The following is a 19,891-nucleotide window of genomic DNA, read 5'->3' as shown; positions in this document are numbered from 1 at the left end:
TATAAAAAAATCTAAAAAATTAAAAAAATATTTATACAATGTAATAAACCACGTATGAGATATGGATAAGATATAATACTAATGAAAAATATTTTTTTTATTAAAATCAATATAGATTAAGTAAATATGGTGATTAATAATATTATTAATTTTTATATCAATTTAATGGTGTTATTTAGTTAGATTTGATAAGGTATTAAGTTTTCTAGTAACAAAATTAGGAAATCTTCATTTTGGTACGAAAAGCCATTTTATCGTGAGCAACTTTCGTTCTACGTGTCAATCGTCCGGCCTTAACTGGCAAGCAGCGCCCGGTGTCCCCCGCGGCCCACGCCCTCCCCTTAATAATTCTCTTTCCTTCCCCCGCACATCCCGGACCGAGGGAAGCCGGCAGTCGACTGCGTCGAACCTAAAGCCTCCTCATCCGGTGGGAAGACTGCCCCTTTGTTCTAATCGTCTCCTTCTTTCTTCTTATTTTTACTACGATGATCAAAAATTAAAGTTAGCTGTTGTTCGATTATGGTTTGGAATTTTCGTTTATGGTTCAGTCAATCGTTATGTTTCCAAGAAATGATCAGAAGTAGGGTTTCAAAAGCGAAACTCTATGATACTCCTAAACTCACCAGTGGAGAAAGTTGTAGAATGTTTTTTTCTCAATATATCATTCTTTATGGCATGATGTTTTGTACTGTTGTGTTTATGCTGTGGGAATTTACGCCAAACAAGGTTAATTCTTGGAAGATGTAGTTTTTTTTTTCTTGATAAATTTTGTCATGTTAATGTGTTCTTTTCTCTGAATCAACTTTTTGAATCTTACTTTGGAGGCATTTAAATAATCCCATTCAGTATTTGATGATAAGGAGATGTTTTTTCCCCTCTCGCTCGTTCCAGGTGGACATAGATCCCGTTTCAGTTCATCAGATTGTATGACTGGAAATGCTTTAGGGAATTGCTTAATATTAAGCGACTCTTGATTGGGGGTAGGGTCAATCCATAGCTTGACGAACCAGATCAGCTGTGTCATGCCATGGTGGTTGAAGGCACTTTGTGATGGCCTTAAACAAACAGAAAATTTGGGCCTTACCTAGTTCCTTGGTGTTAGTGTGTCTACTTGTGGGCATCAGTTCCATGAACAATACTTCAAATGCACAGATTGAGTTTTTGATTAATGGATGGTCAAATCTGGCTCTTTTCCTTCTATATAGAGATGGATCTTGTGCAATTGTTCCCATGCAAACTGTAGATCACTCTAATAAACTCAGAAAAGCTTTCTAGCAAAAGTTTCTGGATTTGGAGTATGGGCATATGCAGATTTGGTTGTGGAAGTGAGAAGCGTTGCCCTCAAGAATTCAGCAGGAAGGATCATTTAGGATATTGTCTGCATCAAGTCATTTTAATAAAAAATTATGCAATCCTAATGACTATCAAGGAATAGTAGTTATTTGACAGCTTCAAATTAAATGCAGATCTGGATTTTGAGCTCTATTATTTTGTGCAATATTTAGCCTCTTTTCTAAGCAATTATTAGAACACGTATGGAACCAGTCACTGGTGTGATGTGGAGAATAAATATAGCTGTAGATTGACTTCGGACTTATTCTCATATCTAATTATAACATTAAGTTGATCCGATGGGGTTGTGTTTAACACAGCAAGGATGACCGTGATAAATTGAGAGGACATTGAAGAAGAATAAAGAATAATAGAAGGAATATGAGGAGATATTGAAGAAGAAGAAGAAAAGATGCCTGTTGCCAAATTTGATTAAGTTCTCATGTAAAGATTCAAACTGGTGTCTCTTATACCTCTTGCTTAAACTCTTTGCCTTTGAATATTCCATCTAAGCCTTTGAATGGTACATCATATATGAAAGACTTTCCATTGTTGTTCCTCACCTATTGGTTTGAATTGTAGTTGATCAACTTGCTAGATTCCTTCTTCTGCTGATCAATCCCACCAACCTTTCAGCTTGCTGCTAGGCTGCCCTTCAAGCCACATCAGCTTTTAATCCAACATACAAGCCCAATATTCTGGGCATTGCTCTATTTTTGCTTTTTAAAAGAAAGGGGAAAATGGTTCGAAATCATTTTGTAAAGTGCCCATCATTGTTACATTGCTTTGAAACAAATTGAAGTGATTTTGTCAAATTTACCATAATGTTGCTTCTATAGTTATAATTGTATTTTAGGTAATTCCTTCTATTTACATGCGAATTTTCCTTGTCATTGATGTGACATCCTAGGGGTCTTCAAAGCTTGGGGTTAGAATGGGAGTGAGAAAACATGTGATTTTTTTTTTTTTTTTAGAGGGAACCATAGGTTTTATGCTTCTTATATTTCATAGTGTCTTATGGAGCAGGAGCAGTGTTTTGGTTTAAAAGCAGATTTTGAGACAATAATTCTGTAGGTCCTGCTCCCAGGAATGGCATTTCTAAAACTCTGTTGCTTTTGTGCTTCTTAGCTTATTGCCTTTTTTTATTATCATGCATCCTTAACTGATCTCCTACCATCATTCCCTCTGCTACAATTTGGACAGTAAGTTTCCAATGCACTATGAATTCTGGTAAGTTGCCTCAAAGTTGCATGTATAGATCCTAACGGAAATTATCTTTGTGAACCTCATTAGTTCACTTTATGCTAATATTGTTTAATAGCTTAGTTATGATTAATTTATCTGCATAACATACACAGAAGCAAATATAGTTTCCATCTAGATATGGCATCTGGAACAGAAGCTGAGACAGTTCCAAGCGAGAATGTACTTGAATGGGCACAGAAAGACAAGCGGCGATTTTTACATGCTGTTTATCGTGTTGGGGATCTGGACCGTACCATAAAGTATGCTGTCTAAAATTACATTTGTTTAAGTAATTTATCAATTTTCTATAACATCATGGAATTATTGTTTTCATTCTGATTTAATTTTTTTAATGTCATGAGATTTTACACGGAATGCTTTGGGATGCAACTACTACGGAAAAGAGACATTCCAGAAGAGAAATATTCAAATGCATTCCTTGGGTTTGGGCCAGAAGACTCTCATTTTGTGGTAGAATTGACATATAGTACGTATCTCATCATTGAAAAACTTCCTTTTTATCATCATATAAATGTTTTGTTTTTCTTTTGAATTTTTTGCTTATTCTTATTTGTAGTCCACTGCCAGGTTAGCTTAAACCACAAACTTTTGCAAGTGATGCATGGCAGTCATGGGAATACACATATGTTGATTCATGAAGTTGAGTTTTTCCTACCATACTATATACTTATTATGATTCCTTTCCTGTACTGTGGGCAGATTATGGAGTTGATAAGTATGATATTGGCACAGGCTTTGGGCATTTTGCTATTGCAACAGAAGATGTGGGTATCTTTAACTTGCTTAAAATTAATTTTCATAGTTACACTTATATGCTACTGGCTTACTCTGAAAAGAGAAAATCTTGACGGGGTTGCAGGTCTATAAGTTGGTTGAAAACATCAGGGAAAAGGGCGGCAAGGTCACACGTGAACCTGGTCCTGTTAAAGGAGGAACGACTGTAATCGCTTTTGTGCAAGACCCTGATGGTTACCTTTTTGAGCTGATTCAGAGAGGCCCGACACCCGAGCCTCTTTGCCAAGTTATGCTTCGTGTGGGTGATCTGGAACGCTCTATCAAGTTTTATGAAAAGGTATTATAGTGTTAACACCATAGTGTATATGTTGTTCACATTTGCACACAATTTGTGATTCTAGTAGGCTACAAGTACTATTAACTCTCTTTCCTTGTATACAAAATTAGCTATTACCAGTCATAAGGATATTGGCAGAAGCTAATACTAACTTGTTAAAATGTAAGCCTTGAATCCCTGCAAGCTCATTATTTGAAAATATTTTGAAGCATTTTCTATCTTTGTTACCCATTTATAGGACAGAAGATAGATATTAATACTGAGAAATGTAAAGATGGCATGTTTTGTTTCATGAATGCTGTTATTTCTTCTTCTTCTTCTTCTTTGTTATCATCATCTTCTTCTTTTCATGATGTGTTCATTTGATAATCAGCATATCCAATTAGCTAGGTGTTTACCTTACACACACAAAAATACTGTACAGTTAAAGTACTAGCTGAACATAGCTACTGTTTGTTACCGTTCCAGTCTTTAATTGCTAGATTTTTTTAATACGCTATCCGCTTCTTCAAGTATAACATGAATATTACCTTATAATATTTTCATGGCAAAAGCTGTCATATTCACAATCAAGGTTTAACCCAAACTCTTAATTATAGAACATGCTGGATTGAGTTTAAATAGTAAGATCATTTCATATTCCAGTGATACATTAGAAAAGAAAAAGAAAATCAAGTGATCACAATCAAACAAGTTCCATTGAATAATTATTCAGTTTTCTTCCTATCATCGACAAAAGTTCAAAAGCTACCTGATACTAAACGAAAATTTCCTAGGAGGTGGGGCTAGGTTGGAAATTCTATAGGAGGAGTGAGCATGGAAAAAATAAATTTTCTTTATTGTCCTTATCCATAATACTGTCTCGCATGCATCCCAATTCACTTGTCATCCATGTTGGGAGAAACCTAAGAATGACTGACCAGTATTGTCTTCAAAGAGAAGGCCAAGATGGATAAAGTTTTTTTCAGAAATTCGAGTTTCATCTAAATTGGCACTACATGTTGTATACCAAGGAACACATTTACCATCTTAATTTATGTTCTCTGAGACTCCTCCTTTGTTGAGTTGCAAACTATTGCACCAATGAGTTGATAACCATTGGTATTGCATGATGATATGAAAAAACAATATTACAAGGAAGCAGTTGCATTAATCTGGTGGATCTGTATATGTAAAGAATGTGTGCTGGCTTCTTCTCAATTATATGAAATTTGCTAAGATTATTTATGGTAAAAATAAGGTGACCTCAGATTTTGGGTATGCGCTTAACCATGCAATTTAAGTTCCTTGCTATTCAAAGTTCTGTTATGATCCTGATCATCAACTTCCAGCAAGTGTGTTCTGTTCTTTCTCTCCATGGCAGTGCCCTGCCTGTTGGCTGGGACACACTTTGTGTGTTCTCCAGACTATGGAGAACAGTTCCTTCGTGGCTTCTGGTAGTATACTGGATCAATTAACCATCACATGTACATGAGAGGAATAAGTCAAGTGGGTACCCTGCCATGTTAATGAAGATATATGGATGAACAGCTGACAAGAGACCTGAATGCTGGCAGCTAGTGCTACACATTGCCAACCAAGGACCTGCAGTGATCATAGGAAGGAGGTTCAAAAGAGACACAAAAGCTAAAATGCATGATGTCAATCATTTTTTGAAATCTGAACTCTATTCTTATCATCCTGGTTGCAATTCACAGGCAGTTGTGGGCTGTCCGGTAGCTTATTAATTTATGATACACGGAAAGTGTGTATTCAGTATCCTTTTCTTTTGGATGCCCCTTTGGTCGGTTATTTGATTCAGGCGATAATCTGTTGTTAAATTTGGGTAACTTTTACCTTCTTGCAGGCATGTGGAATGAAGTTATTGAGGCAAAAAGATGTTCCTCAGTATAAGGTAGTTTTTTATCTGAAATTAATTTTACTGGTTATATATTGGATGATAAACCTATGTATATCATGAAATTATGTTGATTCATTTTTCTCATAGTTTATCATAGTTCCTAATAGCACTTATAGTTTACTTTTTATCACATGACCTGTGCAGTATAGTATTGCCATGATGGGTTACGCTGCTGAATATGAGACAACAGTTCTGGAGTTGACGTACAACTATGGTGTGACAGAGTATACCAAAGGCAACGCATATGCGCAGGTTCTGTCACATTATTCTGACTGGTAAATTTGTATATTTGCCATTACTTTTCCTAATGTTTGTCATAACTCTTCCATTACTAGGTTGCTATTAGCACTGAAGATGTTTATAAAAGTGCTGAGGTTGTTGATCTGGTCTCCAAAGAGCTAGGAGGAAAAATCACACGACAACCGGGACCAATTCCAGGAATAAACACCAAAATCACCTCTTTTCTTGATCCAGATGGCTGGAAAGTGGTATGTCATTCCTCTGTATGCTTTCAGTAGTTCTATATCTAATGCACAGAGCTGATGTGTTTTTAGCGTTGGTTGTGTTGTGGTTCAATATGAAATATACTATAGGACTACCGTATTGAGTTTGAGATCCTTTATTTTATGTTCAGTGTTTTGAGCAGATGAATTCAACACATCATTGCTCTTAGTGTCTGAAAATAGTTATGCAAAAATTTTCTTGACATGATGCAAATCCCAGTTTGTATGTTTAAAACCTGTACCTCTGGGCCATAGATGAACTTATTTTGATCTGTTTGAGCTCATAATTCTAATCATTCTCCCGCTTTTTGTTCCGAAGAATGACCAACGACACAGAACTGGAAAATTCATGGAGAAGCAAGCATCTTTGCTTAGTTGGCATATCTAAGATGTGCATTCTTGTTGACCCAGCTATGAAGATTTAAAGGAATGCCTCATGTTTGAAAGAAAAAAAATATAATTTAATGCTGATAGCCTTGATTTGACAACTTTCTACAATTTATCTACAATTCCTAGCTGCTACATAGGCAATGATGTTCTAAAGTTCTATTATCACTTTTCAGATTCTATCAATAATTTAAAATGCTTGTCATTTTAATTTCACCTTTTCCTTTTGTGAAAATTTCCCTTCCACTTTACAGCAAAGAATAACATCTTTCTCATAGTGCTTTTGAGTACCATGACAACAGCATTATACATTATGGGTTCTTGCTCATGGACATGATATCGAGTCATTAGAAATCATCAGCATCACATAAAAAACTTTTCAGTTGGTGATGTACTCCAGTCTGTGTAACTTATAACCATCACCTTCATGTGGGGATAATAATCTTTGTCTTTCATTCTTTTTTTTTTTTTTTAAGGAAAGCGATGATAGTCTTGTTATCATCGATAGGTAGAAAAATAGAATCCTCTTGTCTAAACACTAAATATTGACCATCTAATGTATGCAATCAGACAATGATGGTTTATGATATACTGTATTTAGCTAACTCTGTTATCTTTCTCTGGACATTTCAACATAGGTATTGTAGAATGGGGAGCCAATCGTACCAAATTAATGGGTTCCTTGAAGGCATGGGGCTTAGAATAGAAATCTAAATATTTTAGATTGAGTCTTAGGGTTCTTGATGTGTAATTGATGTGTCTTAGGAAAAGGTTGTAAAGGTAGTGCAAAATTGAATCAGAAATGCAGAGAGTCATATGTCTGTCGTCTAATGTCAGGCCGGAACAAAGAAACATGAATAGGAAAGAAGAGAGGAAGTGAAACAGTTTTGCCATTCTGTTTCAGTTTGATATTGTGTCCGCTGCAAATACAAAAGAGAAAGATGAGAATGAAAGATTGGACAGGAGGAATGAATAATGATGATGATGATGAAGAATTGTGAAAGGAAAATGGATGAAACATAAAGAATAGAAGAAAATAAGGAGATGAAGGGGAGTAAAAAGTAGAGGACTCAAGGATGAAAAGGGAAATGACAAGGGGGAGCAGGGAGAGAGAGAGGCCGGGAGAAGAGGATGTTTTATGTTTATGTCATTCATAAAAAGATAGTAATTGCTGTAAGTGACAGTGTTTGATTTTTAGTTGTTCACATTAGTCCTTTTCTCTTGTGAGCATTTTACAAGAGTATCTGGCCCATCAAAGGATATGTTTATCATATATTTCCTCTTTAACTCAAGAAAAATAAGGATAAACTGCCCAAGATTGACAATATAGCCTATGCACTTAAAGGAACAAATAGACGTCCTTTGTATAGTAGTAGACACCAAAATAAGTCACTTTCAGCTGAAACTTGCTGAAATAACAGATTCTAGGCTGAAATAAGACAGTTTACGATTGGCATTGGAGGGAAACTCTCTATAGCTGCCAAGATTGACTGGAATTGATTTTCAAGGCTCAATTTCAGCCCAAACGTCAGACCTTTAGCATACTGTTGGTGCAGAATTCCGCCGACGCCGGAGAAGCTGGAGTTGAGGGGATCGCGGCCACCACTGAAACCTGCAAGGGAAGTCTAAACCGGAGTTGGAGGTGCTCCGGCAAGACCCTCCGACGCTCAAGTCAGTACTCTGTCTCAACAGAAATGGAGCACTTGAATGGGATTTTAGCAGAGTTTCTAGATAGAGTTTAAATCTTAGAGAAAAACGTATCTGGAGGTCTCTTTTATAGATAGGAGAGCGTAACTGATTGACAGCGACGTCTGTAATTGTCTGGTAGTGGGCCGTTCGGGGTCACGCGGAGTTTGTTACGGAGAGTAGTGGCGTCAGTGGGCCGTTCAGGGTCACGTGAAGTTTGTTATGGAGAGTGGAGTGGTGTCCGTTGTCGCGACTTGTCAGAGGGTGGTGGGGCCACGTGGAATCTGTTACAGAGAGTGGAGTGGTGTTCGTTGTCGCGACTTGCCAGAGGGTGGTGGAGCCACGTGGAATCTGTTACAGAGAGTGGAGTGGTGTTCGTTGTCGCGACTTGCCGAAGAGTTTGGGTTGGACGGCTGAAGCTCGGCTGAGATGTTTGGTGGAGCGGAACGGCTCTCTGTCTCAGCAATCTAAGAGAAGCTCGGATGTTTTCGAGGTTGCTGACGAGTCCACAATTGTGGAGTGCCTTAGGCGCTGATGCTGCAAGCGGAAGTCATCTGCCGTAGAAGCTCAGATGGGAACTTTCTATCGGAGAAGTCCGGTAGGAGTCCGATTGCTAGAGAAGTCCGTCTGAAATTTTCTTAATGTGGAAGCTCGCCTGAAGATTGTCCGCCGAAGAAGTCCGGTTTCATGAAGAATCCGGCAGAGGGTCGACCAACAGGGGAGTTCGGATGGCATTGTGGAGGTTTGTCCGCTGGAGGAGTCTTGAGGACACTGTGGAAGGTCGAACGTTGGAGGAGTCCGGGATTCAATTCTGTTGTAGAAGTTCGGACGGAGTCCGACTCTTGTAGGAGTCTGAAAGGAGGCCGCTTATTGTAGAAGCTCGGACGAAGACCGGTTGGCGGTCGATCACCGTAGAAGCTTGGATGGAGTCTGGTTACTGTAGAAGTCCCGCTGCTGGAGAAGCTCGGTCATTGACGAAGTCCGAAAGAAGTTCGGGGTAGAGATCCGGCTGGTAGAGCCCATCCGTTGTAGATGTTCGTCTAGGATCCATCCACTGTAGAAGTTCGGATGGAGTCCGGCTCTTGTAGGAGCTCAGATGGAATTCGCTTGCAATTAGAAATTCGGAGTAGAGTCGATCGTGGCTGGAAGAAATCTGAAAGAGATTCAGAGAATGGCCGATCACTGTAAAAAATCGGCTGATAGCGAAGCTCAGAGAGCGTTTGGAACAGTCCGGTAGATGAATAGAGGAGCTCATTATTGAAGAAGTCCGGATGGTATTATGGAAGGTCGGACAGTCGGAGGAGTTTAGAAAGACGCCGCACAAGGTCGGAAGCCGGAAGAGCCCCGAGAGGGTCGGCCTTTTGCGAACTTCGGCCGGGGGTATTTTATACCCAACACATACCAAGAATTAGGAACAGGTGCAAGTGCGAGTGTGTTAGTAGGTGTGGGTGTGAGGAAGGGGATGATTTAGAAACAATAGTAAGGAAGAGCTTAGGAAGCTAGCATGGGTGTAAGATTATGGGAAGACACCGAAGCGGTTGCATGACCCTAGCTGGAAGATTACCCACTGTATTAACTTGTCGCATGTTTCTGAACTTCGTAAACTTACCCAGTGGATACAATTCTGAATGAATGTTATCAACTTCAGAAACATCCAATATTTAGATGCCTCTGAACTACTTTAAAGTGAGGTGCTACAACATAGCACTACCCTTTGGTCCTTTTGATATGTCATCCATGTTAAATCTGATGTTCGGTCAAGTCTAAACAATGGAGGCAAGACAGTAATGAAAGTAGGGCTGTCAGCTACTTTAAATTTTGGTGCAATATTGCACTCTCATGTCATGCATATTAGATATGTTCCAGTCAGTTCTGTCAGATAAGACGATTGGTGAGAAGTAGGGCTGGCAGCTGTGCAAGCTGATTGCAAATCAAATGTACGAAAATCATTATTTAGCGTGATAAGAGCTCACAACTGGTAAATGAGCAGAAACTGGTCGAGTTTAGCATAGCCTACCTCTACACACATATATGATTCAATTACTTTATAAATCAATCTAGTGGATCAAGTGCTTATTACCTAGTAAATATCTCTGCAATCATATTGATATCCAACTACCGAGATTAGCTCAAAGCATATATATGGACTCTTGGTCAATCGGACATAAGAACTGCCCAGAGTCAACTTAGGCTTGGCTCCATTATTCAAGCCTAGCTCGAGCTTGGCTCAGTGTATTTGCCTAGCTTGAGCCGAGACTGGCTCTCTTTCAATTTCTTCGTGGTTTTGCTCCAATGAAGAGGTGCAACACAAATGAGGGTGCGTTCCATTCATGTGATGATGTACAAAGAAATATAGTGCTTCTTTATTATCTGGTTGAGAATGTAAGAGCATTAAAGATCGCTATTACTAATGCCTATTGATTGATATCATGAGAATAATATACCATTATTTGTGGTTGCTATCTTCTTAAATTATGATGAGAGTAAATGTATAATCAGAGACAGGCAATATGTGGCTAATTTTGACCTGCTGCTTCTCAGGTTTTAGTTGACCACGCAGATTTCCTCAAGGAGCTGGAGGCATGATCATAATAAAGAATGTCCTTGGAACTGGTTGTCAATGTGTGTGATAACTTCAGCTACTACTCATCCGTGTATGTGATGAAATATCGTAGTATATAATAATTGCATGCCTTGCAATGTCATGCACTATAATAACATAGACGTATGTTACTACAACTATAACCTTCTTTTCCTGCTTTATATATAGGTGAGTTTTTGGTATCAGGTTGTTTGTTTACTGTTGAATGTTAAAAATATCAGCACACAGCAGTGGTACGCAGGAGATGACCCCAAATTATCTGAAAGATATACAGCTTAATACACGGCTTAGAGCATGATGTTCATCTATTCTGTGGCCAAGCTTTTATTACTTTCTGATGATAACAGTGTGAGGAAATTATGGAGCTATGATGCCGTAAGCATTATGCGGCCAACCCATTTTCTTGCACTGGCTTGCTCATAATTTCTTTATCTATCCCGATCAGCAACAAGAGTTTCCTTGTCAAGCACATCCTCTAAATTGTCATTTGAAGTCCCATCTTGATTTTCTCACGCCGTTAACCTTCTACAGCCGTTCTACTCTTCCTATGTCCAAGGTTTTTGAGCTACTTTTACTTGTATAAATGCAATCCTATTTTATGTTGTTGATTTTTTTTAAAACCAATGCACTTCTAGAGTTTCGTTGATATATTTTTTCTAAATCTCATCCTCGTTTATGTTATCATTCTTCCGCTTCTTTCCTTTTTTTTGGGGGGGGGGGGGGTGGGGGGGTGGGGGAGGGGGTGGTGTTTTGCCTTTTGGTTTCCCACCACAACATTGCTATCACATGATACCACGAGAGTACATTTTGCCGGAAAGCTGCATGGTTCTGGTACTGATTGGTTTCTGTGGAACGCATGGGCGCCGTTTTTGTTTGAGGTACCGTCTGCTTAAAGCCAATCAATGGTGCATTCACGTGGCAATGTATGAAGGCTACGGTAGCCACTCTTAGTATTTGTCTTTGTCGTGCTTGTATACAATTTTGAGCAAATTTGTGAACCAGTTACGTGATTAATCTGGTGCAAAAGGCGATTTGGCCTGCTGGTACCTCGTTGGTTATCTACCTGGTAGTAGAGCGAGGCTTCAGAAGTAGTGCATCATAAATATCATTCTCGAACAGCAAAACAAAACCGAGTCTAGGACCCTCGGTCTGGTCTGTGTTTCATCTACGTTGACCCAGCTTATCCATTTCATCTGGTCCGGGTTAAAAAGATTAAGTTAGATTAAACAAGTACAAAAATGTTTAGCATATTTTAAATAGACTTTAGTGGGTTAACTAGACCTGGCTAGGATCCAATTCAGTTATTGAGTCAAAATGGGTTAAATAGATCAAAAGTCAAAATCTCAGCATATCCCATTTAATAAACAAACTCTAGACATATTGATCCATTTATGATCTAAATCTATTTTCATCAAATCCAGATTAAAGCAGTTTGTTTGTGTGCAGGGCAGGATTAGGCTCGGGCTGATCTGATTTTGGATCAAATTAGACCTAAAATAGTTCAGATCGAGCTTGAGCTCAATTATAGGATCCGTTTGTCTTTCAAGCCAGATTCAAATATACCTTTAGCTTGGCTAGAGCCTCGGACTCAGGCTTGTTTAATTCGACTCGACTCTTCGATTTATCTGGGTGAAATCCTTCTTTACCTCCTCAATTCTTTCACTCTACTCTTTTTATCAAATAGCTAAGAGAGGGCTCAAGGGCCTCAGATGATGGAGTCATTGCTGCTGCTTCATTCTCCGATTTTATTCGATAGGAGTGGGTGAGGATATCGGCACCACCAATGTTCGTCCTCCTCTCATCTTCAAGAAGTTTCAAAAGATCGGGATCGCTGCCCCCATCCCATTCATCGGAAGAAGACTTGCACCTCGTCGATGGTCCATTGCAACATATAATCGATGAGTCCTCCGAGTTCGCCACCGTGCAAGCGTGATTGCTTCAGCCTTGCTGTCCTCTAACTTTACCACTAACCATAGTTGTTGCCGTTGTCGTAGACCCAGTAGGCCCGAGCAAAGTTATCCACCAGAGGGGGAGTACCAGAGCGGAGGCTAGAGAATGGGGCGATGGCAGCCTTGGGGAGGGAGATGGCCAAATGGGTAAGGATTAGGAGCTCAAAGGTTTTTTAATAATTTTTTTAAGAGAGGGAAGAGAGTCGAAATGGCTGAAAATCTGATTGGGTTGGCCTAATCAGGTTTAGGTTGGGCTCAGACCTGAGTTTTTTAAAAATTTTTGGATCTAAGCCTAACCTAAAACCTAAAAAAAAAACTTTCAGATTGGACTCAAGTAGGGGTGTGGCCCAGTTCGGCCTGGACAACTTCTAGACCTATTTATAAGTAAGGTTGTAAATGAATCAGGTTGACACATGATCTAACCCAGAATAACCAACTTAGACCCGATCCAGCCCATTTTAAAGGATCCATAGGGCCAGATCACATTCTAAAAGTGGATACATTTCTGGATCGGATCTAGATCTATGAGAAATTCTTGGTGCACCACCTCCCGATATAGAAAACATGCACCATCCAATCACATGAGACAACGTTGCGTAATTAATAATGTAGCAAATATTTGATGCTGCTTAGTTTTTTTCTCAATTTTTTTCTAATGAAAATGCCCTTTTCTTTCGTAGAATAAAGAATGAATGATATATATTCCTTTCTGGTATCTTATATAACTTTTTGTGAATATATATGACATCCTGAATAATATATATGACTTCTTGTATCTTTATATAATACTCTATTAGTTATTATGATTTTTTGATATCTTATATAGCTTTCTGTAAATATATATGATATTTTGAATAATATACATGACTTCTTATAAATATATATGATATCCTGAATAATATATATAGCTTCTTGGTACCTTACATAACTTCCTATAACATCTGAACAATATATATGACTTTCTGTAAATATATATGACATTTTGAACAATATATATGACTTCTTGTGAATATATATGATATTCTGAATAATATATATGACTTCCTATGAATATATATGACATCCTGAACAATATATACTGCTTTTTATTGCTTTATATGACTTTCTGATAATATATATGTTATCTTGAATAATATATATTATCTTTTTATGAATATATATGACATTCTAAATAATATATAGACTTTCTGTTGGTTATATATAATAACCAATAGAATATCACATAAAGACATAGAAAGTCATATATATTATTCATAATGTTATATATATTCATAAGAAGTCATATATATTGTTCAAGAAGTCATATAAGATATCAGAAAGTCATGGACATCAAAAAATCATAATAACCAACAAGATATCATATAAAGACATAAAAAGTTATATATATTATTCAAAATATCATATATATTCACATAAAAATATATAAGTCATCAAAAAGTAATAATACTATTCTTTCTTTATTCTACGGAGGAAAAAGATATTTTCATCAGAAAAAATTTTAAAAAAAAATCTAAGTGGCATTAAATATCAACCCCATTATAAATTGCACTATGTGGCCCAATCGACTTCTGTGGTGTGCTCCACCTCAAATTTTCTCCATTGCCTTCGGTGCACAAAGAATTTCTCCTGGATTTATTAGATTGGGACCCAACCCGACCCTATCTGAACTTGCATATTGTTAGAATCCGAACTTGTTTGATTTTCTAAGTTGTGATTTGAGATTTATATGAACAATATCTTTAATATAAAAATAGATTTAAAATTATTTTTATATCTTGATTTATTTTGAGAGTAATATTATTTATTATATATTTTGTGTGGTAAATAATAGTTGGTTATGTTTGACCTAAACCCAATCTAGACCCGAATTTTTGGGTTTGGGATCGGGTTATGTACAGACCCGACCGAATATGAATAATCCATTGGATCAAAAATTCTAACTATGGACTCAACCCAATCTTTTATTGGATTAGGTCTGGGTCCAACATTAAGACCCAATCTAAGAATCGGATTGGCTCCGGGTCACTTATGACCTAATCTGATCCGACCCATTTGCATCCCTATTTATAGGTCAAATTAATGGGTTGGGTCATAAATTATCACCCCTAGAGAGAGAGAGAGCTGGGAAGAGAATAGACGTGGGTTATTTTCGGATTTGGACTAGATCAAGGGTTTGCACCAGATCCATTGTTGGGTTTGAGCTTTGGGGTAAACTTTGTCAAACCAAGCATCGACCAAGGCCGACACAAAATTTATTCAAGCTCTTTTGAGATGAGTTCAATCCCAACTATCTTAGACATCCCAATATCTGTTCCAAAAGCTAGTTTGGCCATATGAACCTCATACTATCTTGGCCCATTTCCAATCCTATGTAAGGAGAAATTATTGCATGCATAGCCATGTTAGTGCATGCCATCTATCATCGAGATGTGTTAGCCTGGGTTTTATTCATCCTGCACTCATCTCTCTGTTAGGCCCACCGCAAAACATCTCGATAATTGATAGCATACACCAGTATGGTCATGCATGCAATGCATGCAATAATTTTTCCTATGCAAAAGTCATATACAAAGCGAAGTTTGAGTGAACGAGGACTAAAAGGGATAGGAAAGTAGGATTTCATCACAACCAAAACATTATTTTCATGAAAATTTTCTTACTCAGACTAAAATTTATCATAAAAATTATTTATTAATGATGATGTGAATATCATCATAAAAGTCTTAAAGACTTTCATGATGCTTCTCATCATAGAAAACATTCAGTAGCAACAACTAAATTTCCATCACGAGTTGAATTAATAAAGCAAAGGCCTAAATCTGAAATTATCCTGATCTAGACATGTTAATCCATTTACGATCCAAATTTATTTCTGTCAAACTCAAACCTACTTAAAATTGGTTGTTTGTGGGTCAAGTGATGGGTTGGATCACAAATTACCACAGAAGAGAATAGACATGAGTATGTTTTCATGTTCAGACTAGATCGAGGGTTTGGACTAGATCCATTAGTGGCTTTGAGCTTCAGGCTAAATCCTATCGAACCAAGAATTGATTGTGCCCTGTCCAAAATTTATTCTAGCTCTTTTGAGACTTGAGTTCAATCCCAACCATCTTGGACCTATCCCAAGATCTATTCCGAAAGTCGATCTGGCCATATGAGCCTCTTACTGTCTTGGCCCATTGCCAACTCTATGCAAAGAGAAATTATTGTATGCACGGCTAAACCAATGCATCCACCAATCATCGAAATGCGTTAGCACAGATTCCATTCATCTTGCACTCATCTCTATGTTGGGTCTATCGCAATATCCTTGATGATTGATGGCATGCACCAATATAGTTGTACATGCAGTGCATGCAATAATTATACAAAAGCCATATATAAAGTGAAGTTTGAGTGAGCGAAGACTAAAAGGGATAGGTTAGTAAAATTAGGAATTCATCACAAAATAAAAATTTTTTCATGAAAATTTTGTTATGTGATAATAAAATTTAAAGATTTTTGTATCAACTAAAATTTATCATAAAAAAATTTATTAATGTTAATGTGAATATCATTATAAAAATCTTAAAGGCTTTCGTGACACCTCTCATCATAGAAAATATTTAGTAGCAACAATTAAATTTTCATCATAAATTGAGTTTCATCATCCCTCCATAATTTTATCTAGCTTAATGAACTACAATTAATGTCCATCTTTCATGATGATTAATGATATTGTTGTCGCCAAAGTTATCAATTTATGATGATTTTTTTCTTATCATAGATAATTTGATGTCTAAAATTTGTAGTAGTTATTCATTATTGGCATGAATATATATTTTTGATAATAATAATAATAATGAATATTATCAAAATAAATCATCCTAACAGAATAATTTTTTGTATTATTTGTATCAAAATAATAATAATAATAATTTTTCAGAAATGGAGTTCAACAAGATTTGGAGTGATTATAAAGTAACCAATCTGCTACATCCTAAGAGATGGTTCATCTAAATACTCTGTGTTGTGGCTCGTCTCCAGTAGGGTAGTTAGATCGTCAAGTCCGAGTATCGAATGGTAGGAAACTGATGGAGAAGGACCGCTCGTCGGAGAGAAGGCACAGTCGAGAGGGCCGAGAATGAGAGCGAGGGCTCACGGTGTGCTGAATAGAAACAGGATCAACTCGAGCAAGATGGAAAGGACAGCCGACGGCATCCGATGGCAGCAGAGAGATCTGCAAGAAAAATTCGTATCGGAGATGGCTCCGACGAAGACCCTTCGATGCTCAAGTCAGTTTTTAGCTCAACAGATGGAAGAGCGAGTGAGGCAGAGTGTTGGGCTCTGAGAATTGGAATGTGCGTACCTCCTGAGGGTCTTCTCTTATCTTCATTTATAGAGAGAGCAGGATGAAGGATGAAAGGACGAAAATATATTCCGATAACATCCTGTCATAGAGAACCGCATAAGGGCATCTTTAAATGGCCCTGTCAGTGGGCATACCTTTTGTCCGATGCATCACTGGTCGCGACGGTGGGCCTCATCATGCGTGCATGACATAATAATAACTTTATGGTGTCCTATCACGGTATGGAGTGGACCGCTTAGGGTATGATCTCAGGATGATGCGGCTTGATGTGACTCGATGTGATTGCATACAGCCTCACCTGACCTCTGGTAGTTCAGTCGATGTCGATATTCAGGTCGGCCAATAGCTAAGGCAAGATGAAAGGGATTGAAAGTGGTTCGAGGTGAGTATCCCATGTGCCAGCAGTCTCGGGCTCATCAAGTAGGGTTGGAAAGTCAAATCAGTAGATGACTAATCTAAAATATCAGGCACCATAGGCGGCTGAAGGATCCATCCTCGAATCAAGACTGTTGTGACAGGCAAGTATGTCAGTTTCTCATCGAAGCCAATGGAGAAACAAATCGATCGTTGGCTGATGTAGTCTTTAATTCGAACAATGTCGTCATGCTCAGGTGATGTTGAGGTCGTACTTTTATCGACCTCAGTTTTCAGACAAGATTGGCCTCCTACTAAGACTGGCTTCTTAGGGTCCACGATCTTCTGATGAGGTCGGCTTTTATCGAGGTAGGTCTATGGTTGAGGTCGGTTGGATGAGGTTAGTTAAATGATGAAGATCTATCCCAACACTTGTCCCCCAACTCCTAAGTCTGATTACATAGTATTCATCGGGTGAAAAGAGTTAACCGATGTGCAGATTCAAGTAGTATTTTTTGACGACCATTATTGGAAGCCGCATGCAGTGGGCTTATTGTTTCGACGTGAGTATCGTTGTTCTGCAGAGCATCTCGTCAAGTTCGAAGCATGGTAGTTGAGACGGAGCATGGTCGTATTTTCACTTCATTTTGGATCAATTGATCCTTGGTCAATCAGGGATAAGCCGACTAAGTATATCTTTTTTCATCTGGATCTGCGCTGCGAACTGTAGCTTATACTCTAGTGGCCCTTCGATCATAGCTGGCGCACTAATAGTTGTCGGACTCCACGGCTCTATTAAATGAGTGTTTGCTGAATAATGTTGGATTTCATCTAAGTCTATGCCGTGAACTATAGCTTATACTCCAACGGCTCTTCGGCTAGAGCTAGGATACTAGTAGTTGCCGAACTCCATGGCTCCATTATACGGATATTAGCCAAATAACATTGAATTTCTTCTGGATCTAAGCCGCAAACTATAGCTTATACTCCAGTGGCCCTTCAGCCAGAGCAAGCACGCTAACAGTTGCCGAACTCCACGACTCCGTTAAAAGGGCATTAGCTGAATAACATCTCATCGGGTACCAACTGACGAAGATGTGGATTGGTCGGTTATCAAGTGACCAAGTTGTTGACGTCTGGAGGAGTTTTTCGAGTCGGAGGAACATCCCGAGTGAAGCGAAAATTTAGTGCAGGGGCAAAATGGTAATTTTAAAATTTTTTCAAAATTACTATTTTACAGCGAAATTATTAATTAATCTCATTAATTAATACTAATTAACCCTATACTAGGATCTAAATATGATACAACAGCATGCATTTAAATTTGAAATTCAAATTTGAATCAGTAAATGTTTTACAGTACTGTGTTCAGAACACATCACCTTTTGCGGGTAGTCGATCACCGCAATCTGATCACCGTCGGAGGGCTCTGATCGTCACGTCGCAGCCACCCAACTGTCTGGCCTCTGCGGATCGTCCACACGAAGCTCCCGTCTGATCAGCTCCTCACGAATGCTAGTTCATGATTTCACCCTTTTGATGGCAGATGTTGATCGAACTCCTTCGATCGATGTGTGCTGACTTCTCGGATGCTCCGAATCGTCTGCACAGTTACTTGAGAGGCTGATGGATCTCTCTCTAAAATTTGGTGGACTCACGACACTCGTGGCACACCAATCTCACATCCCGAACCCTAGGTAGAAACCCTAGGGTACACACCAAAAACCCTGCGCCCAATTTTCTCTCTTTTCTTTCTTTTTCTCTCGGAAGGTTTTGGACCTTCACCTTGCACAGAAGCCTTCCTCACACCCCAAAGTTTCTCTCCTAATTTTTCTACGCACGTCCCACCTTTCTCCTCTTTTTAAAACAACGTCGAACGTATCTTATCCGCGTGAGAGGATAAAGACAAGAGGTTACACATTTGAATTCAAATCAAATTTGAATTCAAACGAAAACCAACTTATCCCTATCCTTTTGGGCGTGAGAAGAGAAGGGGTGTGGCTCTTTGTACGTGGAAAATTTTCACGAGAAACCTTTTCTCGTGTAAGTAATGTGGCGCACAAAATGGATAAGGATGAAAGGGCAAGTGATAAGTTATCCATTCAAATTCAAACATGCTTTGAATTTGAATCGCTAACTAATTAATTTATCCATCCATATGGCGCACAAATGAGGACGTGGGGAAGGGTTTTGCGTGAGAAAAATTTCATGAGAAGTTTCTTCTCGTGAATTCAAATGGGTGCAAGGAAGTTGGGTGACGCAGGGAATTTAAAACAAGGTGGTTTGATTCAAATTGAGCCAACCTAGTTTAAAATAGGTTGAGCACAATTAGACCAAATTAAATCCAACATAATTAGGCTTAATTAGGTTTAATAAAATCTTAATCAAATCAGGAATTAACTAAACCTAACCCCTGATCAAATCAGGGACTAAACCACCTTAGCGATTAGGTCAACATTTAACCTAATCGGGTCAATCCAAACTGA

The 19,891-nt window shown here is 38.3% G+C and overlaps 1 protein-coding gene across 1 annotated transcript; it reads left to right on the top strand.

The window, feature by feature from the left end:
- The first annotated feature begins 279 nt into the window (after positions 1 to 279).
- On the top strand, positions 280 to 10,930 carry LOC105052660 (lactoylglutathione lyase). The gene is made up of 9 exons (XM_073244086.1): positions 280 to 427; positions 2,691 to 2,837; positions 2,940 to 3,064; positions 3,298 to 3,362; positions 3,458 to 3,670; positions 5,517 to 5,564; positions 5,715 to 5,822; positions 5,906 to 6,058; positions 10,688 to 10,930. Exons 2-9 carry the CDS (start codon positions 2,716 to 2,718, stop codon positions 10,730 to 10,732), a joined length of 879 nt encoding a protein of 292 aa, XP_073100187.1. The 5' UTR covers positions 280 to 427; positions 2,691 to 2,715; the 3' UTR covers positions 10,733 to 10,930.
- Positions 10,931 to 19,891: the final 8,961 nt, after the last annotated feature.

Source organism: Elaeis guineensis, chromosome 10 (genome assembly GCF_000442705.2).
Source record: "Elaeis guineensis isolate ETL-2024a chromosome 10, EG11, whole genome shotgun sequence".
Classification (NCBI taxonomy): domain Eukaryota; kingdom Viridiplantae; phylum Streptophyta; class Magnoliopsida; order Arecales; family Arecaceae; genus Elaeis; species Elaeis guineensis.
This window is presented reverse-complemented; position numbering and strand designations above follow the sequence as displayed.